General features: G+C 33.7%; 1 protein-coding gene across 3 annotated transcripts in view; it reads right to left on the bottom strand.

Annotated features, from left to right (window-relative positions):
- Positions 1-14,616, bottom strand: part of rapgef1a (Rap guanine nucleotide exchange factor (GEF) 1a) — a 65,588-nt gene extending 50,972 nt beyond the window's left edge. For all 3 annotated transcript variants that reach the window (XM_056463990.1, XM_056463991.1, XM_056463993.1), the window contains exons 1-6: positions 14,450-14,616; positions 3,878-4,023; positions 3,603-3,781; positions 3,365-3,521; positions 3,139-3,227; positions 2,467-2,622 (exon numbers count right to left, since the gene is read on the bottom strand). In XM_056463990.1, coding sequence (XP_056319965.1) covers positions 2,467-2,622; positions 3,139-3,227; positions 3,365-3,521; positions 3,603-3,781; positions 3,878-4,023; positions 14,450-14,477 — 755 coding nt within the window. In that variant the 5' untranslated portion in view covers positions 14,478-14,616. The remainder of the gene's footprint in view (positions 1-2,466; positions 2,623-3,138; positions 3,228-3,364; positions 3,522-3,602; positions 3,782-3,877; positions 4,024-14,449) is intronic.
- Between the last annotated feature and the right edge of the window lie 13,216 nt (positions 14,617-27,832).

The raw sequence follows: 27,832 nt of genomic DNA, 5'->3' as shown, positions 1-27,832 counted from the left end.
AGTCTTCGGATCAGAGCTGACACCGTTCAGTTCATTTCTCAGAAAACCCATATGTCAATGACTCTCTGCAAGAGGAAGCCGAATCTTCGGTGTTGCTGCTGCACCCTACAAAGGCCTAAATTCTCAAGTATACCACTATTTATATCTCTCCTTCACACCTTTTTCTTTCAGGCCTCCCACAAACCATTATGGGTCTGCGCAGTCATCTGTAGCCAAGCACGGCACCGTACTTTAAAATAGAAACGACATGTTGCTGCAGACTGCATCACCTGTGATATCTAGATGTTTACTGCATGCAAACCTGATAAGATGCCATGTTATGATAACACAGCCTACTTCACAGTTCCTTTTATAATCTGCTAGCTTTGTGCAGTAGGGCCTTTCATACTATCACACTCATAGTTTTTCCACTTCATAAAGCTTGTAAATGATATAAACATCAGTATCAGTTAGGCCTGACACCCTCTGCTGTTTTATCTATTCATTTTCTATAAGGGTTTGAAATTATTTAAGCTTATAAATCTGGGATATACCTTATTGCAGTTTAACATTTTTAAATATACACCTCGTCTCAAAAATATCCAAGCAAAATAAATTATGTCAGAATTTCATCAAAATACCTGTAATTTTAATTATATTTTGTAATTAGATAGCAAATAGATGAAATTATATGATATGTATACGTTTTCCACCTCACCCGATTTATTTGACTGCATCACCTTGTAAAACAATGACTAGTTTACATAGCAATCAAATTATTTGCCTTAATCTGAATAAGACAATATCATGATTATGGTGTTTACTTGAGTTGCTTTTTGAATGTTCCTTTCACAATCCCCGTTTTACATGTTATAGCACATAATTCGAGTAACGTCATTACGTCACCACACTATCCACATTTCCTCTGGAGTTTCAAGTAATTGTATGTGTTTTATTTTTAATTTAGTTTAGTTCAGTTTAAAACTTTATTAATCCCCTTGGGGCAATTCATTCTGACATGGTGGTGCTTCACATATAACAAAAATGACACACTTAACACAATAAACACCAACACTTAACATCAATTACACAAACAAAAAACTGGGGAAAAAAAAAAAAAACTAATAACAATAATCCATTGATTAACTACATTTATAACGTAACCCAATTGCTTCAAGCACAAAAGTAATTTCAGGACGATTTGTGGAACATCTTATTGTCCTTAGACGTCGCTCAAGGGGCGTCCACTCAAAATATCTGCTCAAGGGGTGTGTGCTGTCTCCTAGTATTTTATGGGCCTTCCTCAACACCAGCTGTTAGTAATAGTATGCAAGACTTTGCAGGTGAACTTTTGAGTACAAATTAACAATGCCTTGAAGACGATTCTTGCTTTTTATAGACAGTGAAGAACACCAGCATATAAAGTGAAAGGACAAAATACTTTCAATAAATGAATTGTAAAAGTCAATTGTAATTTGTCAACTTTAACTGCAGTTTGGCACTTTCACTTTCATTCAGGAACATTTCATGTATGCCCCTGTGACAAACGAGATGTTGTTTGCGAGTATGAACTGCTGGAAGATTGTTGTTTCAAAGGAATTTGATAGCCCACGGCGAATGGGAAAAAAAACGTTGCATTTCGTGATGCGGGTGTCTGTGGTCCTTCACTCTTGATAGGTGCAGAGAATAGAGTTAGTCGTGTGTGTATAGACTATCCTGTTGCAAAATGTGCCGAAAATCCTACACGATGGTAATAATTTGATTAAGGTGCTTACATGTCTGCACGGCACTTCAATGACGCAACTAAAATCAGCATACTGTGCGATGGGTGCATGGTGCGTCTTCTTGGCTCAGTACCATGTCTTCGACAGTGTTGATATTTTCAACAATACGGGCAGTGTGTGGACGACCACTCCACGCCACACTGATCCAGTGCGATCGATTTTCGCCAACAAGTAATCCAATCCACATATTGTCCAGTTTTTTTGTCAGATATTCACAAAGAAAATGTGAAGCATTGAGGCCTTTCAGTTCTCGTAAAGCTTTGATCAAACTCTCATCTTCATTCGAAATATTTGGTTAAAAATGTACCCTTTTGTAACGGTTAATCGGTTATCATGAGCATCCCTATAGTATGTAATATTTTGCTAGATATTTTTCAAGATACTATTTTTAGCAGGTTAATTTGACAGGTTAGGGTAATAAGACAAGTCATTGTATAATGATGGTTTGTTCTGTAGACAATCGAAACATATTTCTTAAAACCACTAATAATATTGACCTTAAAATGGTTATAAAAAAAATGTAAAAATGCTTTTATTGTGGCCAAAATAAAACAAATGAGACATTTTCAAGAAGAAAAAATACTATAGGAAAAACTGCTTTGTTAAACATCATTTGGGAAATATTTGAAAAAGAAAAAAAAAACGCATTTCCTAATGTTTTTAAAAATGTTATTGTGGTGAAAGTGAAGTAAAGCTTACATACCAGTGTTGTTCAGGCACTTTGAGTCCAGGTAGAGGGGGTTTCGGAGGGGCTACTTCCTCATCAGGGACATCATTTGGGGTCTCTGTGGTTTCAGCTGGGGCAGGGCTGTTATTCAAGACGAGTTCCTTCGTCTCAATGACAGGGGGCTCTGGAACACTACAACAATAAAGTGATGAAAATCAAAAACATTATTAGTGCTAAGATATCATAATACACAGCATGCACAGGAGGATTTAATCCAAATTATTTGTATTTAAAGGGATAGTTCATCCAAAAATGTCACCATTTATTCATCCTTTATTTGCTCTAAACCTTTATGATTTTATTTCTTCAATTAAACTTATTTTGAATAAAGATGAAAACTTGAAACCATTAAACTCCATAGTTGAAAAAACAAATTGAATTGCAGTCAAAGGTTACAGGTTTCCAACATTTTTAAAAGTATCTACTTTTGTGTTTAATTGAAGAAAAAGTCAAACAGGATGAGTAAATGATGACAATATTTATTTTAGGGTGAACTAAGCCTTCAATTAAACCACATATGGGGATAGCTTACAACTGTTTTTAAATATAGTCATTAACTACTTTGCAGTTATTTTCCAGTGCTGTATTTTCATTTTGTATGAAATAATTCAATGCAAAATGTTCATTAGCATAAGATTTTTCATATACCGCTGTGGGCTGGCGACTGGAGGAATGGTTTTGACAGGTGTCGTAGGTGAAGGGTGCTCCTGTTTCTCAATGGCAACTTTAACCAGCTCCTGCAGGAAACCACAGAAGCATCAACTAAAAACAAAGCCTGTGGCTAAATCCAGCTGGATTATGGGTGGAGAATAAATCGCCACATCAGCAGAATGTCAAAAACAAGCCCTGACAGAGATCTACAGAACATCAATACCTTTACACCATCCAGCACTGCTTTGATCACATTTGTGACTGTTGTTATTGTGTCTTTATCTTCCAAATTCACACCCTCCAGCATTACTTGGTCCGACCAGCGAATGAGGTTTGCAAGGCTTTGATAGAGTCGGCTGAGACAGGAGGACACCCTTGAACTGAAGACAGAAGAAAGAGGAAGTCAAATAAGCATTGTCTACAGAATGCAATTAGATTAGAGATGCTTCAAAACATTTTACCTGCTTAGTATCTTGCTATCTAGTTGTACCAAACCCGTGACAGCCTCCAAAACTTTGCTTGCAGAACCAGGAAGCATTTCTAACACTTTCTTGTCCACCGCCATCTTGTCGATAATGGTCTTGAAGTACCGCAAGGCGCTGACCACTTCTTTCTCATGCTCCTCTAATCGACTCAGACTCTAATGTGGTAAAAAAGTTTCCAAGAATGTCACTAACATGCCAAAATATAACTACATGTTGATTTCATTTCAGGCAAGTAAACATCTACTCCATACCTTAGTTACGGTCTTCTCTGGGGACTTTACGGGTTGTTCTGGTGGTGGTTTGGACTTTTTGTTTGATGGCGTCCTCTTGATTTTGGGAGAGTGGAATTTGTCCTTTAGTTTCATGGTAAAGGATGTCAAGTGGGAGCGTTGGGACTCTGAAGGGAGATAAAAAACAAAGTTCATTTCCACAGGGTTATTAAAATACAAAGAATTTTGGAGTTGAATTCAATAAACGTGTCAATTTGCACATCATGACTGTAATATAAATTCATACTCATTTTGCATAAATCACATTCATAAACATACTCATTTCGGAAGGCACAATTCATAATGAAACAGAGCTACTAGAGTATCTTTTATTTGATTTGTATTATTTTTATTTTAGTTATTTCGTCATGTGTTGCAGCCATTGTTTTAATACTTTTTAGCACAATAAATTAAACATGTCCCATTTAAATGAGCTGCCATCGCAAGAATGCTACTTTTTGTTAAGTTTTTCCATCTCGTTATTACAGGGCGGCACGGGGGCTCAGTGGTTAGCACTGTGTGGAGTGTGCATTTTCTCCACGTGTTTTGCGTGGGTTTCCTCCGGGTCCTCCGGTTTCCACCACAGTCCAACTACATGCGCTCTAGGTGAATTGAATAAACTAAATTGTTTCTAGTGTGTGTGTGAGAGAGAATGAGTTTGTATGGGTGTTTCCCAATACTGGGTTGCAGCTGGAAGGGCATCCGCTCTGTAAAACATATGCTGAAATATTTGGCAGTTCATTCTGCTGTAGCGACCTCTAAAATAGAGAGAAAGCCTAAGGTAAATAAATGAAAGTGTTTATATTACATTATCTCTTTATTTCAATTGGCCGAATGATTCTACCCAGGTAATAAGGAATTCTGGTCCAGATTTGGCATAAAGCTGGCACAGCAGGCATTCATCCGGAACTGGCATACAGCATGTGGGCCGTGGCACCATCTTTAGGGCGGCACATAAGACATGGGCCAGTATTTTGAAATGTAGTATTTGGCCCAGATGCTAAAAACTGATATGTGGGCCACGCAAGTTTGGCCTATCTTGACCCAAATTTAAAATAGATTAAAATTATTTTTTGAGTAAAGAAATATTTTAATACACAAAGTTATTTCCATCTTCCTGTTTGCATCGTCTAATGCCTTCATTTTAATCCAGAAAACAATCAAGATGCAATTATTTGAATTATTAATCTATTATTTCCTGTATGTTGCAAATTAACTGAATTTAACCTACATTAGATATATTTTATCAACGAATTATTCTTTTACAAACGATATTATTATTAACAACTACCATTATTAAAGTGCCTAAAGCGCAATACATCATGGGTTTATCAATTTCACTGCAGTTGTGACACAATAAGTCTGGCTTCTGAACAATGGCCAAACATGGGCTATATCTGGCCCAGTTCAGGCCCAGTTATGGGTTATTAACTTGGCTGAGACTAGGCCCAGATATGGTCCATGTTTGGTCCTTGTCTGGAAGCCAGACTTGGACCGGTCATATACCATAAATCACTGCGGCTTGTGGGCCAAGCAAAAGCTCATTGTGTGGGCCAGAGAAATTTTACTATGTGGGTATTTTTGGACCATTCTAGTTCACTGTGACATTATTTCACACCAACCTTATTCTGTATCTTAAAAAAATATACAAGATGAAATCCAGGCCTTTGTGTACAAGAAAATTGTCTTCAGCTACAAACTGTATTGGTCACAGTTAGACTTAGTGCTCTCTTGGAGCATGGCGCTCTGGAACGAATTAGGGTGATGACACTATTGTGCAGGCTAACTTACCATTTAGGGGCAATTCATCCTCACACACAGAAAGTAATGAAGTGCCCTGCACTAGTGAGTATGCTCTGTGAATTTTTATAATCATACAACACAGAACATTGTATACAAAGCTGAAAAAAGTCAGACGAGTGTGTTTAATGGGGTTGTGTCAGGATGTTTGACTCATGTGAAAACAAGCTTTGAAGGTTGGGTGTGAGTAGATTAGCACATAAGTACATGAGACATGAGGAGAATCACATATCAAAGACAGAAGCTTGTTTTTGTTATGTTGATGCATTTCCTATTAAAACAGGAAACGGGGGCAGGATCAAATGGTTTCAAAAACATTTAACAGTTTATGAGCTTTGGTTTAAATATAAATCATGAATATGATTTACCAAATGCTGTTGCTAGTCGGAAACAACCGATTTAGGCACAAAATACATTCTCAATGTTTACAAATCAAACATTTGGGTAAGAGGAGCCTATAAATAGAAATGAAACTCACTAAGTGCTAAAATGAGAGTAAAAGTGTTGGCGTGTATGTAAACAAACAGTGTTACTCTGCAGCTTACTGGTAAACTTTTAAAATGTATTTTAACATGCCTGAAAATACAATATGGTAACTTTAGCATAATCATAAAGACAGTAAAAGTAGCTCATGCTTGCAGTAAAAGTAGCTCATGCTTGCACCACATTTACATTTAGCAGACTCTTTTGTCCAAGTGACTTGTCAGGGTCTCAGAGCGACTTGGACTGAAGTAAAAGTTGGTTAAAGGGGTAGTTCACCCAAAACGGATTTCAAAATTTCAAAACAAAACAAAATTTCTGTCCTCATCATTTAATCACCCTTTGCTTGTTCAAAACCTTCATAAGATTCTTTCTTCTGCTGAAAACCTGTAATCATTAACTGACTTTCATAGTATTTGTTTTTCCTACTATGGAAGTCAATGGGTACCGATTTCTAACATCTTTCCAAATAACTTCTTTTGTGTTCAACAGAAAAAAGAAACTCATAATTGTTTAAAATCACTTGATGCCAAGAAAACAGGACATTTTCATTTAAGTGAAGCATCCTTTTAATGCTGGACAGCAAACAAACAAATAAATAATAAAAGTTGTCAAATTACTGCTGTTTTAAAAAAATCCATTACAATAAAATAATAGAATATAAATTACTTTAAAATGTGATACCTTTCTATAATTTAAATTTTAAAAATGTAATTAATACACATTTCCTTTCATTTAATCCTCACAATGCTGTCAGCCGAGCAAGCGGCAGCTTTATGTAAAATTTAACAGCTCATGAAAAGATCGTTGTTGTTATTAAGATGACATGCAAACAATAAGTTATATATCAATATAAATGTGGGGCAGGGCGATGGATCGCGATGCCGGCTCAGCATCATGAAGTTTATCGGCGATGAACGATGGCATGGTCTAAACCATGGCCCAACCCTAGTGTGATCAATGTTCTTAGCAAAGTTAGTAAATATCATTAGCAGTTCTCTTTTAGTTTTTAAAGACATACCTTAGTCAAAATGATTTAGTTACTTAGTTTACAGTAATATCTCTACAATATTATGGGCTGAAAATCCTCCACTTTCACACAGCTCTCAGATCCGCTGTAAATGCTGCTCTCTGAATCACTGTCTATCTCCCCTGTGTCTGTGTTGCCGCATGTAATGAAACATGTTCATGCAAACCCTTCCCTCTTTCACCACTCAGCGCTCCCATCTAAACAAAGCTAGACTCACCCACTTTCCAGACTTTTTTTCAAACTAGAGGTGTGAAAACACCCTGTTGAGAAAGGGGGCTTCGTGGCCCTTTAAATAAAGCACATATAATTTTGATAAAGAAAAAAAAGTACATTTTTAAAGTCACTGGCCATTGGCAGGTGGGGTAAAATATCTTTTTATGGCCATGTGGGTAACAAAAACGTCTATAAAACATCTATAAATTATTATTTTTTAATTAATAAACCAACCTTGTAAATCAAAACAAAACAAAACAAAAAAGCAGTAGGATGTACAGAACCTGATACAGTTTACTAAAAGTTAATACATTTAAACATGTGCATGAGAGGAATTACTCAGGGGAAGTGCAAGTCTTATCTGTATTATCTCACAGTAACTGATGTGACTGCTAATCTGAACAGGTTAAATTGCCCATGAGAGCCAACTTCCTGAATGACTGTCTAAGAAAACGCGGCACTCTGCTAATGAAAACACGCCAAACTAATGAGGTGTGCTTTCGCCTTTAGAGGATGTGATCTTTCCATCCGCTCCTCACATATGTAGTGGGAAGTGCTGTCCCCTAATTCAGATCCTCTTTTTAAGCATATCCTCTTCTGAAACTAACAAAATAAATCAACCACAACCTCTGAACACACACCCCACACCCGAGAAACATCCTCAAGCTACACTGAAAAAAATTATTCAAAGAAGATTCCTTGGATTTACTCAATTTTTTACGTTAAGTGGTTGTAAATTTATTTGGGCTGAATTTAAACTAACAAATTAAGTTGAAGATTATTAAATTTAATTTGTTTGTTTAAATTCAACACAAATAAATTGTTTGCAACACTTTTGCATGCAACACTTTTTTCAGTGTACAACAGGACTCAAGTTTCCACCACAAAGATGAACTAGGGTTGTCAAATGTACAGACTTCAGTACAAATCGATAGTGAAATGTTAAACATGAAACAATTATACTGTACCAGCATTTCCTGCTTGCATTTTATGCACTGCTGATTGGCTACAAGGGCTGGGCGGTAAGATCAAATTTTATTTCTCAGTATGAGAACGTTGATTTTACAATAATGAAATCTTTAACGATATAGTTTTTTAAAAAGGTCTTTATATACAGTGGTCTCTCGTTGTTTTTTTTAGAATTATTATAGATGTTAAGGCTGTAAAACCTCTCACTACACACTTTTTACACTTTTCTCAGACAGTCATTCACCCTTTTCTCTCTTGTTTAAACATTCTCAAATCAAACCTTCGTAGAAAAATAAGTCCAGTACTATAGAATAAAACCAAAGATCAAAACCATTTGATCTTCATTTATTTATTCCGTAATGGCGCCCTACAGCCGCGTAACTTCTACCTTACTTTAGCATGTCCAGAAGTTCAACTTTTGGCATCGTCCTCTGCGTTTTAAGGTGCTACCACAGGTGCCTTTAATGGTGCAGAACATTCGTCGACATTGTGGAGAGACAACTTGCAAACATACAGTACAGCACTTCAGAGTCGCAATGCGAGCAATCGAATATTTATGTAAGTTTGGCAAGCTCAACGCATTCTGTGCTATACAGGAGACACAGCATGGAGGAGATTGATTGACAATGATCTGCAGCCAATCAGGACGCAGAACACAATGCATTAATCAGGATGCAGAACACAATGTGCTGTAGAAAAAAGCATGACAAATTGCACTAAAAAAACCTGCGGAACTGCAAGGCCGCGAACAGTGAACCACGTTTTAGCGAGGGACCACTGTAATAAATAAGCTTGAATACAGGGCTGGGCCGATAAATGATACTATATCGAACCGCGATGGTGAGCTCTGGACATTTTTAGAAATTTTTAGAAATTAGAAATATGCAACAACAGGAATGTATAATTGTGTTGATATTAAAGATTCACCAAATTTTTGGCCGCTTAAAATTATCGGCCGAAAATAGGTCATGCTGCGTCACCCAGTATTGGTTAGCATGCTCATTTCACTTTCCCGCCAGCAGTATCCACCTTCAGTCGTGGTTGGGATACTCTTTTTAAAGGTGGAAACATTTAAAAACTTATATTGAAATATATATCGTTTTAGTTCAATATAGAAAATAATTATCAGGATTTAATTTTTGCCATACCTCCCAGCTCTATTTGAATATTTAAGAAAAGGACATGATCTTTGTCCAATTTCACACTTTTCTATAGTCAGACCTTATTATTATAAACATTTCTCAATTAACATATTCTCACTTAAAAAATATTCAAGTAATGACAGGAAAATAAATCAAACAGCTTTTTTCTTAAAAAAAAAACTAAATATAAAATATTACAATTCTTGTATAAATATTGAAAATAAAGCTGCATCCAAAATGGAATACTTCTATACTATATAGTACGCTAAAAACAGTATGTGGGCCGAGCAGTATAATGGAATTCAAAGAATTCGAAAAACAGTAAGTTCCAGGATGGCCTACTTTTTCAGCGAGATTCTGAAGTGCGCATCGGATGGACGTTTCCCTATCCCATGATGCACAGCGAGAGAATTCATGAATGGGAGTGAAGCAACACAACTGACGCGGGTGGGTCACGTGATGATGATAAAATGGCATATGTAGTACGTCGGAGTTCCATTCATATTGTATAGAACGTACTTTTCTAACGGCAAAGTAGTACATTTAAATTTAAATGCAGTACCTACTGAGTAGCAGGCCATTTCTGAACCAACCAAACTATCACATCTTGTTGAAATATGAACCATTTCAATGTGGTGATGCCATTGGCCCATGAACATTTCCTGCTTGTTGTCAAAGTATTTTAATAACTGTAACAGGAGGCAATTCAGTCATATCTCTATTTTAATAAAAGCTGTCATAATGTTATTTATCAATATGTGGACCTTTCAGGATTCTTGGGAGCTATGGAAATTAATCATGTAAAACAGGATATACATTAGGACTATTGTTATGGTTTACATCCCTCAAAATGGTCTATAAAGCAATCGGCAATACCTTCTCAGACCACTTATTTACATTTCATGAATAAATATGAATAAAAAATATTTCAGGGTATACATTTCATTCCACCTTAATGGTATGTACCATCATACATTGGCTATGTTGTTCACGCTTTCAACTGTGATTGGCTCAACAGAGTTAAAAATGTTCATGGAAAAATGACGTTTTAAAAATTTCAGTCCCAATTTCTACCAAAATCTGCACTTTCGACAGCCTTACTAATAGCATTTTTAGACTGCTTAAAATGTACTGCATTTTGCATAGACTTTAATCCTCTTTCAAAGCAATCACTCGCAATCAAACAGATTTGTGCAACTTGGCATTTCACAACATTGCTAAATTTAGACCCTAAAACTGTAGTGCAAAAAACAAAGCAGATGAAACAGCACGACCTGATAAACTTGAGGAGCGAACAATCAAAAATAAAACACTTTCCTTTTCAGTTTCTTTTGTTACTAAAATAGCATCAAATAATGCAAACACCTCAAGCAGTTACAATAATACCAGTAAAAGAGATACATCTGAAAGCAGAAGACACTGGCCAACATCTTCCTACGCAAACCAACATCTACTTCACAGGCCAGTTCAGAGAAAAACAGCTAAAGTTCTGACAAGAAGTGCACCGCTTACCCACAACTGATTCAAATTTCTCTGAACACCGAGAGAAAGGAAGTGACAGTGCCGGCAACCTCGCAGGGTTGAGTGAACAGACATGTTTCTTATTCATAAAAATGCAGTCAATGAATGCAATCAACTATAAAATAGAGATGAGAGCGGCCATATCGGTATTGCCCAATATATTCTAATGAATCAACTATTCTTTCATCCATCTTCAAGCTTGGAATTTGTAAATGATTTTACAAAAAGTGTCATTTTGCTCCTAAAAAATAAAGTTATCGGTTTTCAATGTTTTCAAAATTTCCATATGTGTATTAAACAATAATGCACCACTACCTATTCTGAATCAAGATGAATCAAGTGAGTCAAATCTTTCAGAATCTGAAATAATAAAGATACCATTGTATGAAAATTGCTGGGTTCCATACAATTCCTTCATGTTATAATAAACATAAATTGATTAAGTTGTCTCCCCAAAAAGCTCCGGAATTGTGTAGATTCAGCTCATTTTAAAGAAGTAGTTTGAACAACCAGCAAAAATATTTTTTGAGTGTATGGCATAGATAAATATGGAAATGTTATACTGCTCATGAGCTTCAAACACCATTCCAAATACAGTTATCGGTTATCAGCGTTTCCAAAAATTTCCATATTGAACAATGCATCACTACCTAATCTAGACCAAGATGAATCAAGTAAGTCGAATCTTTATGAATCTGATAAAGATACCATAGTATGGAAAACTTTCCACCTTTGGCATAGATAAATATGGAAATTACAGCGTCAGTGAGCCTCAAACAACCTTGTGTCCTCCCCATGTAAATCTCATTTGAGCAAAGACCACTAAAAAACAGGTGAATCAGAACATAACACTGACTGTGACATCACACTCGGGAAGCAGTACGTTTTATCCACCTCTTAACTGTTAAAGTAATATCTGTTTAAATTGAACATGTCTTAGTGAGATAATAACATTGATGACTTAGCGATAATTATGATGACACTGGTGGCGACCCCTGAAAAATAAGGGACTTAGCCGAATGAAAATTAATGAATGAATGAGGACACTGAGTGCAAGATACTGCTTAAAACTAAATATTATAATGACCTATTTACGCAAAGGTTAATATTACTACCTGCATGCGTTGTCATACGTTAGATCTAAAAATACAACTGTAGATACATCCATGTCAGACCCTTTTGTCGAGCAGAATTATAATTTAGCCTATATTTCATCAACAAATTATAACTCAAGAGCTGATGCACAAACACAGTTTATTTTTGCAAATTTGACAAGAAATCTAATCAATTTGTTGAATATTTTGCACGCTTGCAACGACCCTTCCAAATATGGTAAAAACCAACCTTAATTCCTCTAACCTCTTTCTATTATACTAAATGTGTTTTTGTCAATGCTATCTCATGGCAATTTGTAACTTTTACAAACTTTGGCTAATTCGTATGAAATTGCATGATCTCATTCGCACAATTTAGTACGATTCGCTTATTCCCCAATGACGATTGGGTTTAAGAGTGGGTTTGGATGGCACATCTCCTTTTGAAAATCTGAACTCTGAACAAAAACTGAACTCGCACTAATTTGTACGAATTAGCCACTAAACTGACAAAATGTAAAATAGCAACAATTTCTCATGAGATCAGGCTTGTTTGTTTGTTTTGCAACTGAGAGGTGCCTTTTTTCTATTTGTAGCGAGCATTTGGGCACCTTGCGTTCTAACCGCCTGCAAGGCAATTTTGACGGAGCACTCTGTGTCAAAAAAAGTCAACACTGTGCAGAAAAAGCACTCGACAGTCATTGGATTCTCAATGGCAATGGATTCTCCCATAAACGACAATATTAATCACAATGAAATCAATAGCACTGATTTGAAGTGAAGATAAATTCAAAAATAGAGAAAATGCAACACATTTTTCCATTTCACAAATTGCAAAGTACTATTTGATTTAAACAAGTTAATTTAAACTAAAATAACACACACACATGCACAGATATGTGTCATTGCAAATTAAGGTTGAAAAATATCTACTTTAAAATAGCATTTGTGAAAATAAAACCTTAATTTAAGGATTAAAAGGTATTACATGATCATTCAGCATATATCTGAACAAAAATCAAACAATTATGTTGACCTGTACTTGTTCATTTTAGATCATACAAATTTACACTAAGTGCTATTTTAGTTTAATTAAAAAAACGTATTGCTGACAAACAGGAAAAACTTACTGTATTGAATGACAGAATCAAAGAATATGGTTTAAAAATGGCAACTAATTCCTGTTTATTTTAAATGCACAGTGGGTCTTTCAATACATCAAATGATTCTTGTTCTAATGACCTAAAGACACCTGATGAGATTTTTGATACATAAACTACTGTCACACTAAATGACATTTTAGTAGGTGTAGTCTATATTACATGGTATGAGTCATTGTTTGCTCAGAAAAAAAATCATTCTTATGTACAAAAGAAGACGTCATTACCCCTTTTTAACCAAGCTTTTATCTTGACCCACTTACAGTACATAACACATCATTCAAAAGTGTCCATCTTTCTCTCTAACCTACATCTATGTAGGAATAATCTGTTAACTCATATAGCAAATTACTCTGTATTATCTAAAAAGGAACAGTAAAGGAAATAAAAGTGAACATTACCAGCTTAGCTTTAACATATATTAATCACAGGTCACAGTAAATGACTATAAATCTAAAGTTAGCAGTGTAAATGGGAAGGGGAACTTTTTCTTCAGCACCAGATTCCACATATATTTGCCATTTACATCTCATATGGATATATATCCATCCATTCATCTATTCTAAATACATAAGTACACAACATACTTTAATAGGCTAACGTAACCTATTGAAAATTACTCATTTTCAGTAATTATATTAGCTCTAAATGCAAAATATAATAAATTTTATTTACAACAGTCAGTTACAACAGACCAAAACAATGCCAGAAAATGCCAGACAGCAGCACAAACACAACAGTAACACAAACCCCGTTCAAAAAGCGTAACAACACAACACAAAACAAATATTTAAAGCCTGAAAACAGCAAATATGGGAAAAATGGGTGAAAACGAGAAGTGTGACAGCTAGCTGAAGTCAACAACAGGGCTAACGTTAAGCAGCTCCGTCCACACCCAAACACAGCTGTCTGGGGCGAACTCATGTAGACATTATTATTATATCCTTCTGATGGATGTATTTAAAGACTTGGATATCCCATCTAAATCTTTTATTTGTCTGGTTTGACTGTTAAAAATAAGATGAAGATAAGATGCTTCGATCCTGTCAGTGGCCTTGAACCTTCGACTAACGCTAATGCTAACGCGGCTAACTCAAGTTTATCTTCGTTTTATTATTAAAAGCCAAGCAAATATAAACACTCACCTTGCTTACTGTCTATTTTCCCAGACATCTTGGTGACAGTAAGTGAGCTGGTCACGATCGACAACCGAAAGATGTTGGTTTCTCGCCGTTATTTCAGCATCTTTAGGAGACAGACCGGTCGGTGTGGTCCTGGTCTGTGTCTCTCTGTCTGTGTATGTGTGTTTGACTCTGCCTCCTCCATCCACACACACGCTCACACACACACTAGATCAGACACTCACACACAGAGACAGACCAGCAGCACATGACGATGGGTAGTGAAAGTGTGTGATTTCTGCAGTAATGCCGCCCCCATACGGCACAGTAGCGGTACACTTGGGTTACATTGCGTGGCGGTCGAAAATTGGGCAAATATTCATTCATTCATTTTTATTTTTCATTTTATTTTGTGTTACGCCGCTGTCCCGGAGGAAACCCACACGAACACGGGGAGAACAAACACAGGAACGCCAACTGACCTAGCCGGGGCTCGAACAAGCGACCTTGCTGTGAGACAAGCGCTTGGGCAAGTATGCCCTTTTTATTTCAACCAAATGAAAGTTGGCTAGCTTATTTTATTTAATTAATGTTCAAAGTAAAAATAAAAAAGTTATTTAAGCTTACGTTTCATTTTATGAAAAAGACTAAATGAATAAAACAGTTCTTTCCAAAACATGATTTATTTTCAAAAAAAAATCTATACACATCAACTTAACAAGCTACGCTAAGCGGCCACTTTATTAGGTACACCTTACTAGTACCGGGTTGGACCACCTCTTTCCTTCAGAACTGCTTTAATCATTTGTGGCATAGATTCAACAAGGTACTAATATTCCTCAGAGATTTTGGTCCATATTGACAAGTTAGCATCCCGCAGTTGCTGCAGATTTGTCGGTTGCACATCCATGATGAATCTTCCGTTCCACCATTGGTACTAATGTGCCCAAAGTGTGCCAAGAAAATATCCTGAAAAAATGGCTGATTAGAAATTTGTGTTAACTAGCATTTAGACAAGTGTACCTTATAAGGGGACTAGTGAGTGTAAATAAATAAAGGGTATTTAAATTTATTATAAAGTAACATTAAAATATAATAAAATGCTACACTGTAGCCTAGCCTACTTGGTGGTAAAAATGACCCTTTTTATTTTAACAAAATTATTGTACTTTATTTTAGTTAACTCATGTTTAAAGTGAAATTAAAAGTAAAAAGCTATTAAAGTTTACATGTCATTTTATGAAAAAGGCCAAATAAATGAAATAAGTATTTCCAAAACATGTTTTATTTTCAAACTGTGAAAAATGTAAACACATCTACAACTTAATAACTAGCCTAAATTAACATATTAGCATTTAAATAAATAATTAACATGCACATTTACTGTATTATGAAGGAATTTATTATTATGTAATTTACGTTACACTGTAGCTTGGCCTTTTTGGTGGTAAAAAAATTAACAAAATGAACAAAATAAATGTACTTTATTTTAGTTCAATAATGTTCAAATTAAAAAGAAAATGTTGTTGAAGTTTAAATCTATTTGGTATGAAAAAAAAGACTAAAGTTATTCTTTACAAAACAAGTTAAAAAACTCAGTGTGAAATCTATACACGTATATATTTATTTTGGGGAAATGGGGGCTATTTACAACATAACTGCATAATGTAATAAAACGTAACAGTGCACTTTCGTGGTGGTCAATAACGACCCTTTACTTGACCCACTTTATTTATTTTTTTGTTAATGTTCAAATTGAATTTTTAAAAAAGAAAAGTTGTTCAAGAGACAAAATAAAAATTGCTGGGATTTTAAAATTAATGTCTAGAGATGTTAGTACACGTCTTAAAATTTTACATAGATTTTACTGGACTTATAAGAGCATGTTCAGAACAGGTTTCAAAAACAATCCAGAATGTTGGCGATGCCAAGAAGCAGGTGACCTTTTTCATGTAATATGGCAATGCCCAGCAGTCCAACATTTTTGGAGAGAGGTGCATGAATACCTTGTAAAGATATTGCAGACCCAGTATGACTTTTCCCCAAGCTTATACATACTTGGTGACCCCTGTCTCTTAAGCCACATGAATAAAGCTGAATCCCAATGGATACAGAGTTGTATCATGCTAGGCAGATGGGTGATTGTTAAAAACTAGAAATCTTCCAGTAGACCTCTGATGTTCGAGTGGATCTCAGAGTTAGGACGAGTTGCAGCTTTTGAAAAATTCTCCTATAGTTTACATGGAAGGATTAAAATTTATTTTGATAAATGGGGAAAATTTCTAAATTTCTGTGACCCACAATGTTAGCCAACATTTAATGAGACAAAATAATAATTAAGGCTATGATATTAGCAAGCCCCATCCCCACTTTTTTTCCTTTTTCTTTTTTCTTTTCCTTGTATATGTTTTGGTTTGGTTGACTTAATTTATATCATGTTATTTATTTATTGTATTTATTTATTTTGTATTGTTCTGCTTTTATGTTAATGCTAAGTATTTGATATTCATGTGCATTATTTGAAATTAAAGAAAGAGAAACACAAAATAAATTTGATTAAATTATAATTTATCTAAACGTAATTTAATTTAAATAAATAAATAAAAGGATAATTATATTTTAAGGAAATGTATTTATAACATTTTTCCTAACTTCAGAATATAATTAAAGGTTATGGATTTAAATAAAATATTTATGCAAAATTATGTTTGCATTTCTTCTGTAACAGGTTGAGGAAAGATTAAACACATAGCCGACCACAAACATATAACAATAATACACTTCACTTTTACAAAAACTATCATTGTAAGCAGTTTAAAACGATACCTTTCTTGATAACCACAATGAAATTCCAGAAACTGCATATTCAGAGGTTGCTCTTTCATAGCTCAGGATACTTAAAACAAGACATTTACTTCATAATTAACATAATTACTTAAAAAGAACATAATTCATGATATTGTTTGTCAAGCAAGCCAGTTGTTGACACAGAAACTTAAATAGGGTACAGATATTGCATTTTTTTTATTTAACTGGTAATTAATTAAACTCGGGAGACATTTAGTAAGGAAAACATACATTTAATCTTCAGTTTATTTTACTGCTGTGGTATGAATGATTGTTAAGTTAGATATTAATAGATATAACTTGATTGTGAATTTTCTGAAAAAAAAAGTTATAATTTTAAGTAATTATAATAACACCGTGGGTGGTTCATTACGTTGTGGCGACCCCTGATGAATAAAGGGACTTAGCCGAAGAAAATTAATGAATAAACTCTTAATGTGATTTGAGTGTGTGTCCAGCAGAGGGCGCGCCTTCCCCACATCTCACTCTCCTTCCCGCTTAAACTCATGATATCATCAGGATCAATTCCCATCGTTCACTGAACATGAGGTAATGTTGAATGCCAAATGGTGTTGTTTCAGATGTTAGTTCTACATTTTACACTAAAACGGCTTGTTCTGTTGATGTCCTGAAATGTCTTACACATGTAGCTAAATCAAATAGTAACTATGATAACCTGTAACCAAAGGAGACTGACTAAACCAGGGGTGCCCAAACTCTGCATAGTTTAGCTCCAACTTCCTTCAAAACGCCTATCTGGAAGTTTCTAGAATAGCTACCTAGAAAGAGCTTGATCAGAAGGTTCAGGTGTGTTTATTTGGGGTTGGAACGAAAATATGAAGGACGCTGGCCCTCCAGGACCGAGTTCGGGCACCCCTGGAATAAACAATTCTTCTTGCCATATATTTTGTTTGTAGTTTGTATCTTGTCATGTTTAGGGATGTAGGAATGATCTTAAAAAATGTTTAACAAAAGTTTGCTAAAAGTTGGCATGAGCGGGAAGTTGCTGAGACTTATTTCAGTATGTTGATGTAGAAACAGGACTTTTTATTGCACATCATTCCCTCATAGCAAACTGAGGGAAAGAGGGGCGTGGTTTAAAAGGGGCGTGGTTTGGAATATTGTTGCTGAAGCCTTTGAACTGACTTCAACAGAGAAGGACCGCCACTCTTAACGCAGAAGCAAATGGTCAGATTTTGATTGAAGATTACCTAAATAAACATGTTTTTTTTAGTGTATTAACTTGCATGGCTTAATTGTTCACCCAAAGTATAAAAATGTGTGCTAGCAAAATAACCATTGTAAATTTTGATTTCACACAGACTTGAAAGTCAAAGTTCAAATAACTCAGTAAAAAGATTTAACAAGATGTTTTTTAAGCTAAAATACCATGAGATGATAACAAACGACCTGGCGATATTTAAGCTGATATATATGAATAACATCTTTATTGTTTTTTAATATTGTTGAAATTAATTCAAGGCAAATAACCCAATTTACCCATTTATTCTTTAACATGGGTTAATATACACTGATTATGTAAAAATACATATAAGGAAGAAAAATCTAAACATGAACGGCATATCAAGGTCATTATACTGTACAGTGCAAGCAAGAAAATCATATTATACTTCATAAAATTTACCGATAACAACTGCAAAAACATGTTTAGAGTGGTTAAAATAAGCTTAATTTAACCTCAAATAAACACTTTTTTAACCACTTTAAAATATTTTTAACATTTTAGACATTTTAAAAGAGTGTGTTTGGGATCACAAGCTGATTGAGATCCAAAATTTTACATTCATATAATTATTAATCACCGGTTTCTAAATGGTCTGTCTAAAAAGTGAGGGGGACATATCCCCCTTCCCCCCGGTTGCTACGCTCCTGCGCTTGGGTTTCCTCCGGGTGCTCCGGTTTCCCCCACAGTCCAAAGACATGCGCTATAGGTGAATTGAATAAACTAAAGTGGCCATGGTGTATGTGTGTGGGTATTTCCCAGTGTTGGGTTGCGGCTGAAAGGGCATTTACTGTGTAAAATATATGCTGGATAAGTTGCCGGTTCATTCCGCTGTGTCGACCCCTGAATAATAAAGGGACTAAGCCGAAAAGAAAATAAATGAATGAATGAAAACTACAAAATCAAACAAAAAGTGCTCAGGCTTAAAAATGTATCCGTGCTCTTTGGGTAAGGGATAGAATAAGAACAGCAAAAATCAGTCCAAGGCACTTAAAAAAGACATTTAAAAAATATTTTGAAGTTTTTTTTTATTTAATTTGCAATAATATTCCCCAATATATATATATATATATATATATATATATATATATATATATATATATATATATATATATATATATATATATATATATATATATATATATATATATATATATATATATTTATTTATTTATTTATTTTTAACAGTATATTTAGGTAGGCAGAAGCAACATTTTTATTTTAAAATCTCACTAACCCCAAACGATGGAACAATGTAAATGTATATTTCATTATTTAATAATTCAATAAAGCTGCTCAGTTCTTGGTCTCATGGGATAGAAAAGTATTCACTAATTCACACAATCTCAGTGCATGTTTTTTTTAAGCATACTACAGTATATAGGGAAGTACGTTTCCTATTTCAATAGAAAATACATCAAAAAACAATATTGATGGATCAAGTTCTATCATCTCACTGTATTTATTCATTATTTTTTCAGCTTAAAGAAGCACTTCTTGTTATATTTTTAAACTTGCACCTCAGTATTAACCATGAAAACAGCATCAAATGTGCATTTTTTCTATTGCAACTCATATATTTTTTTTTGGGAAAGCACTACCCATGGTCTAATGAAACTCTGTCCTCTGCTCCACTTTGAAAGACAGATAAGAGGCGGATGCTCAAAGGTTGTCTGTGCTTCTCTGCAGTGGGAATATGTCTGTCAAAGCAAATAGACAGCTGGCCTGTACCGCTCATCCATCAAGCGCTGCCACGTCCACTTTGCACATCTTGATAACCGGGGAATTAACAGCAAGCTCAGAGATCAATGCATTATTTAAGAGGCGGCATGCTGATTGCTGATGAAAATGAATGAAGATCCCGTTCTCTCTGGCCCCGTTTTCTGCCGCGTCCCCCAGGTACCTGCTTGCGGATCCTGTTGAGAATGTAAAAACTGATTCCAGTGCGTCTTTAATTAATGCAGTTTCTGACACATGGTAAACTACACATGAGAAGAGGGGCTTAAACAATCAGTTTAGTTTAGTTGTCAGCTTCATCTAAATATACAGAATTATTAGCTCCCTGTATATTTTTCTGTTTAACGGAAATAATTTTTTTCAACACATTTCTAATCAAAACTCAGTTCTAATAACTGATTTCTTTTATCTTTGCCATGATGACGGTACATAATATTTTACTAGATATTATTCAAGATTCTAGTATTCAGCTTAAAGTGACATTCAAAGGCTTACCTTGCTTAATTTGTAAAAATTGTTGTATAACAGTGAATTGTACAGTAAAAATACAGTAAAAAAAACATAATTTGGGAAATATTTAAAATAGAAAAAAGAAGGGCTAATAATTTTGACATCAACTGTATGCATCATTAATATGATTAACATTAATAACTATTAACTATGATGCCATTTACTTTTGTAATGTTACAAAAAAATTGCTATTCTTTTTTATTCAATTATTCAATGTATTTATCGCAGATTTAGTTAAAAAAAAGAAAACAATTAGGCTAAATGTAAAGCAGCACAATTATTTTGAAGATTGATAATTATAATAATAAATGTTTCTTGAGATCAACATATTAAAATGATTTGTGAAGGATCATTTGACAGTCTGGATTGATGATGCTGAAAATTTAGCTTTAAATCACTGGAGTAAATTATTAAATGGTCAATATTTTTCCCACCAGCCTTGAAATGTGTATTTTTACTCATAATTTTTTATTTGTTACAATGTCTAAGGCCAGTGCAATTATTTATAAAGAAAATATATATTTTTAGATTAAGTTCATAAAGTTACTGTGAAATAATTTATATTTTGAAAAAAAAGTATCTTCTTGAGTATTAAATTGGCTTATTAGACTGATAACAGAATTAAATTAAATTGCATTTCAGTTCGTGTTTGTCAACAGCATCTAAATTTATATCAATGCATCATATTTTATTACAATGATTTTAAAATCTGGAAACAGTGAATTAAATCAAATTATATATATTTTTAATCAAGTAGTGATTTTCATTATATAAAAATATAACATTAAAAAGCTACATATTTTAACATTTTAAAGGTATTTTTTTTCTAAATTAAACATTTTAAACTAGTTATTATAGCATAAAATGCTTTTTAAATGATTAATTTTAACATTTGAATCATTATGTTTCTTTACATTTCATTCATTCATTTCAGTTCACAGTCACTGTTAAATAGTTTTCAGTGTTTTTTCTGTTTTCAGTCTAAAAACACACTCTAAAAATAATAATTACATTTAAATATGGGTAAAATATGGACAAACTTCTGGGTTACTATTTTTATTACATTTTTACGTTTACATTTTTTAACAGTTAAAGTAAAAAAATTCAAAATATTTTTAAACATAGTCGTTTTAATACGTCGTTTTTAATAACAATTTTCTGTTGTGTAATGACAGAAAATAATATTTTCTTAGTTATTTTATAAGATACTTGTATTCAGCTTAAAGTGTGATTTAAGACTTAACAACGTTAAATAGGTTAAATAGGCAAGTTATGACAACATTATTGGACAACAGTGGTTTGTTTTGACGGCAGTTGAGAAACAAAAATCTTAAAGGGGGCCAATGATATTGACCTTAAAAAATATATAAAACTGTTTTTATTCCAGCCAAACTAAAACAAATAAAATTAGAAGAAAATAAATATAGAAGTTACTGTGGAAAAATTCCTTGCTCTGTTAAACATCACAAATTTGAAACAGAATAAAAAGTACACAGGAGGGATAATTATTCAGCACATTTGTAAACATAATAGTTTTAATAACTCATTTCTAATAACTGATTTATTTTATCTTTGCCATGATGACAGTAAATGATATTCCACTAGATATTTTTCAAGACACTTCTATACGGCTTAAAGTGACATTTAAAGGCTTAACTAGGTTAATTAGGTTAACTAGGCAGGTTAGGGTAATTAGGGCAAATAAGTTATTGTATAATGATGGTTTGCTCTGTAGACTATCGGAAAAAAATAGCTTAAAGGGGCTAATAATTTTCACTTTAAATTGTTTTTTAAAAAAATTAAAACTGCTTTTATTCTAGCCAAAATAAAACAAATAAGACTTTCTCCAGAAGAAAAAATATTATCAGATATAATGTGAAAATTTCCTTGCTCTGTTAAACATCATTTGGAAAATATTTGAAAAAGAAAAAAAAAAAATCAAAGTGGGCTAATAAATCTGACTTTAACTGTATATACAGTATATGTCAACATATATTACTTTAACTAATGCAACATTAGGTATCCTAAGAGCATATTTACAGCTTTATTATCATAGAAAAGATATATAATGGAAAGGATACATCACAAATCCATAGACCCAGGAAGGTTTCACGCAGAATATGAATTATGTTAGCAAACTGTGCCCACTCAAGCAAAAGCTCTGTATAATAATCTTACATTTTAAAGGTGCAGATCTTTAAGGATTCCTCCGCACTGTGATTACAGTGTGTAACACCATCAGATCCATACTGAAGAGAGAGCGGGGAGTAAACGCAGCCCTGCAGAGACGGCTTTCCAATGAGGACGAGTCATTATTAATTCTTTTTGATAGGAAATGTATTTGAATATCTTTCAAGCTGTCCCACTCGCTCCCCACACCTTTCATTTTATATTTTAACCTTATTTAACCTTAAGTTTGTCGTTGCGGGGTTGATTTCGCAGTGTACAAAGAATTCACTTTAAACAAGCAATTTCCAAAAAAAAGGAAAAAAATTACCTTTTGGCCTCTCTTATACATCTGAATATGGTTATGATGTGAAAGCGGCCGCCCACACCGTCTCCGACTGTGATTTTAAACTTCAGGAGATGAAATGTGGGTGTTTGGATTAGATCCCTGTACACGTGTCTATTCTTGTCATTTTTAGCTTGCTAAAAACAATCAACTAAATGATGGCATCAATGAAACATTAGGTAACGTTCACACTACCGTTAGTATATTAAGGTAGTGTAATAATAGCAAAGCTAGCACACATACTGTACTGTGTGTTTTCATATAAATATCTAGTCAGGCAAGATGAAGATATTATTAGCTGCATTAATAAAACAAAACAAAAAAAGCTGAAAAATTAGTTATGTGTAATGAAACTGCAATGACACAAGAGGAAAGTACTGAACTACTGAAATATATGTAATAATTTATATGAAAGGCTTTGTTGGTGATGGCAGCTTAAAGACGCCTCTCATATGGAGAGTGAAGTGTTTAAATCTTGATGGTTCTGTTGGTCTCGTCTATCAAATCTGATCTTTATTTTGTATTTTCTATTGGATGAAAATCAGGTGATTGGCTGGGCCATTTACAGCTTAATTTTTTTTCTCTGAAAGCATTTGAGAGTTTCCTTGGCTGTTTTGGATCATTGTCTTGCTGAAATGTCCACCCTGGTTTCATCTTCATCATCCGACTAATGTAGATGTTGGAGTGAAGCAGCTAATATTAATTTACAAAGAGCAGAGAGCAGGTTGCTGAAGAGCTACTGAGAGATTTCAGCTGCTGTCTGGGCTTTTACTGCCCTTTTACACCTCCCTTTCTTCATGCGTTCAGTACTTTTTCTCTGCGTCATTTTATTTTATTACACATAACTTCATTTGTAAACTAATTAGTATTGTTTTCTTTGCATATATGGATTTCTTTGGTTGTTACCAAAATCCGGGGAAAATTTCAAGTTAACAGCACCTTTAGAAATATGTTTTCTGGTGAAAACGATGACATGTTTAATACTTAATTCACCTGCTGTAAAGTTATTACTATCAAATCAATTTATTAAATTAAGGACTGAAAACATATTTTGTATTACAAGATTTCTAAAATGACATCCAAACGATGCATTATTTAATTACAAATGCGCTAATTTGCATACATTTCTATCACAAGTCAGGTTTAAAATACATTTTTTTGTACAGATTAGAGTTTTTTCAAAAGGAGTTTTGGCTATGTCTTTTTATCACTCTGTAATTCAGAAAATACTGTAAACAACTGGAAAAGAAATATGTTTTCTACAACTTTTTGAAGGATAAAATGTTGTATAGTCAGCCAAATAGTGTATATGAACAAATCTTTCTGAATATAGATATGAATGAATCTGCCAATTTTGGTGTATGTAGGTGCAGCTGAAGAGGAGATTTATGGTTTAGTGAAGCAGGTAAAAACAGCCTGTAAAGATATGTATAATAATTAGTGCTGTCAAATTAATAATTGAGATTAATTACATCCAAATAACAGTTTGTGTTTACATAATGTGTTTGCACTCACCGTGTATAAATAAATAAATAAATAAATAAATAAATATATATATATATATATATATATATATATATATATATATATATATATATATATTTGTACATAATTTGTTATAGATATAAATATTTAATATATATTCATTTAATAAAAAAATAATATATAATATATTATATTTAATATAAATAAACATTTTCTCAAATATATGCATCTACGTGTGTGTGTATATTTATATATGAATATATAAATATGTTGACATGGAATTGAACTAGATTTTACATGCTTACTATATACTGAGAGATTTCAGTTGCTGTCTGGGCTTTCACTGCCTTTCTACACCTCTCTTTTTTAATGTGTTTAATACTTTTTCCCTGTGTCATTTCATTTTATTACGCAAAACCTAATTTGTAACCTAATTAGATTAGTTTTCTTTGCATATATGGATATCTTTGGTTGTTACCAACATCTGGGGAAAATTACATTCAGTGACACCTTTGGAGACATGTTTTCTGAGAAAAATGGCTACATGTTCAATACTTATTCCCTCCACTATACTTTCCTCAATACTCATACCTTCACTGTATATAATATATATATATATATAATTGTCCATACTTTGTATTGTACAGTACACTTAAATACATTATGTAAATGCAAGCATCTATTTTGGATGCCATTATTCGCGATTCATTTTTGACAGCACCAATTATTATCAAAATCTACAGACACAAATGTATAAAATGTGATTAAAAATAAAAACACTTACGAGTGTGTTTGGATGTTTTCTTCACATTTGACTGAATAGCCAAAAAGTCCAGCATCTTTAAAGGAAAAAAATAAATAAATAAAATATTGTTTTTTACCAGCAATGTCTCACCTTAAAAAATAAGCACTGGTAAGCATATATATATATATATATATATATATATATATATATATATATATATATATATATATATATATATATATATATATATATATATATATATATATATATATATAAAATTCACCCAAGTAAACATGCTCGAAACAGTACAAACCAAATGGCTTGCCTACTGTATATGTAGCTGTAGATTTTTCTGGGGGCTGGTCATTATTGAAGGAGGATTGCATTCTGGCCCTGCGTGCTTCTCTTTAAATGAGCCGCCCTGTGGATCTGTGCTCTCTGTCCTTCCCAGAGTTACTAAAGAAGCGCTTCTGCTCTGCCTATCAAATCCTGTTTAATCTCTCTTTAAGAACACAGCCTTTCATCTTCGCGGCCCCTTGTGGGAGAAGCCCATTTAGGAGCATCAGCGAAGGGTCATTTCTTAAGGTCAGAGAGGACGTGCTGCTGGATGTGACAGTGTCCTGATATTAACCGAGGACAAAGACACATCTGAAGTGTCATTGGTTAGTTCTGATGGAGGAAAGGTCACTGTGGTGCAACGCATCAGCTGAAAACTGCTGTGGAGATATATATTTAGATGCCGTTGACAAACGCAAACTGACATGCAAATTGTTTTTGAGACTTTAAATATACAGGAAAATCTGTATTATTGTGAAATATTGTTATGCTTTAAATGATTTGTTTTAATATATTTAAGAATTTATTATATTCTTATTAGAAAAGCTGTATTTTTAGCATAGTTTCTACTGTCGCGCCTGAAACGAGTGTGCCAGTGTAAGCCAGGGCCAGTCACGTTTCCACCGCCGAATACCTTGGGCCAAAGAGGGCCAGCTGGAGCTTTGGGGCGGAGTAAAAGGAAAGGTGCAGTTTGGCCGCAGCCATTACTCTAGTTTTCTGATTGCACACAAGTATATGCACCAAAAAAATAAATAAATAAGGGAAAGAAAAAATATAGCTGGTCAGTTTAAGATATTCTATAAATCATTTTATAGCATAGGTCTCAAACTCAATTCCTAAAGGGCCGCAGCTCTGCACAGTTTTGTTTCATCCCTAATCAAACACAGCTGAGTCAAATAATCAAGGTGTTCAAGACTACTAGAGACTATTAAGCAGGTTTGAGTTGGAGGTGATTCAAGCTAAACTACGCAGAGCTGCGGCCTTCCAGCAATTGAGTTTGAGACCACTGCCTTATAGGCTAGTTTCCTTTTTTTTTTTTTTGCTTAAGATCACCCTTATGTTTTCCTTTTAAATTTAAGAGTGTTGCATAAAATAATAAAGCTTTATAAAATAATAAAGAAAAGACCTAATAGAAATCACTTATGGACATGAAAAGGTAAACGCAAAGTAGCACAAATGTAAGATTTTCCATACTTGGAACACTTTTATTAACCCGTTTTATATATTTGAAGGTAAGATACTGCAGATAATAAAACATTACATAATAGCCTAGTTATCACTGTACTTCTCAAACTGATTTTAAAGGGTTAGTTCACCCAAAAATTACAATTCTGTCATTAATTACTCCCCCTCGTGTCAATCAATTCATCTTCATTTTTATAGCACTTATTATACATAGCACAAATTAGATTGTGTCAAAGCAGCTTAACTTTAATTTTTATTCCAATCCCCTGAGACTTTGTTTATTTTATGAACACAATTTAAGATATTTTAGATTAAATCTGAGAGCTCTCTGACCCTCCATAGACGGAAAGGTTTGTAAAAATTCCAGCAACACTGCAAAAACATTGTCAAAACAGTCCATGTGTGAACCTTTAGTGGTTCAATCGCAATGCTATAAAGCTACATGAAAAAAAATTCTGCGCATAAAACAAAATAAACAACTATATGCTGTTCATACTAACGATCAAAAGTTTGGGGTCAGTAGGATTTTCTTTTCGGCTTAGTCTCTTTATTAATCAGGGGTCACCACAAATTAACCGCCAACTTATCCAGCACGTTTTTACGCAGCGGATGCCCTTCCAGCCACAACCCATCCCTGGGAAAATAATAATAATAATAATTATCATTATTAATGGTAATAGTAATAAAAGCAATAATGACTGGAGTAATAATTTAATCTGAAACGATATACAATAAGAAAGCAGTTATTTAAAATTAATAAATATCTAAGAATTTGCAATTTTTTTACATTTAATAAATACCGCCTTG

This window comes from Danio aesculapii, chromosome 8 (assembly GCF_903798145.1).
Source record: "Danio aesculapii chromosome 8, fDanAes4.1, whole genome shotgun sequence".
Taxonomy (NCBI): domain Eukaryota; kingdom Metazoa; phylum Chordata; class Actinopteri; order Cypriniformes; family Danionidae; genus Danio; species Danio aesculapii.
The sequence above is the reverse complement of the archived record's forward strand: the minus strand, read 5'-3'. Positions and strand labels throughout refer to the sequence as shown.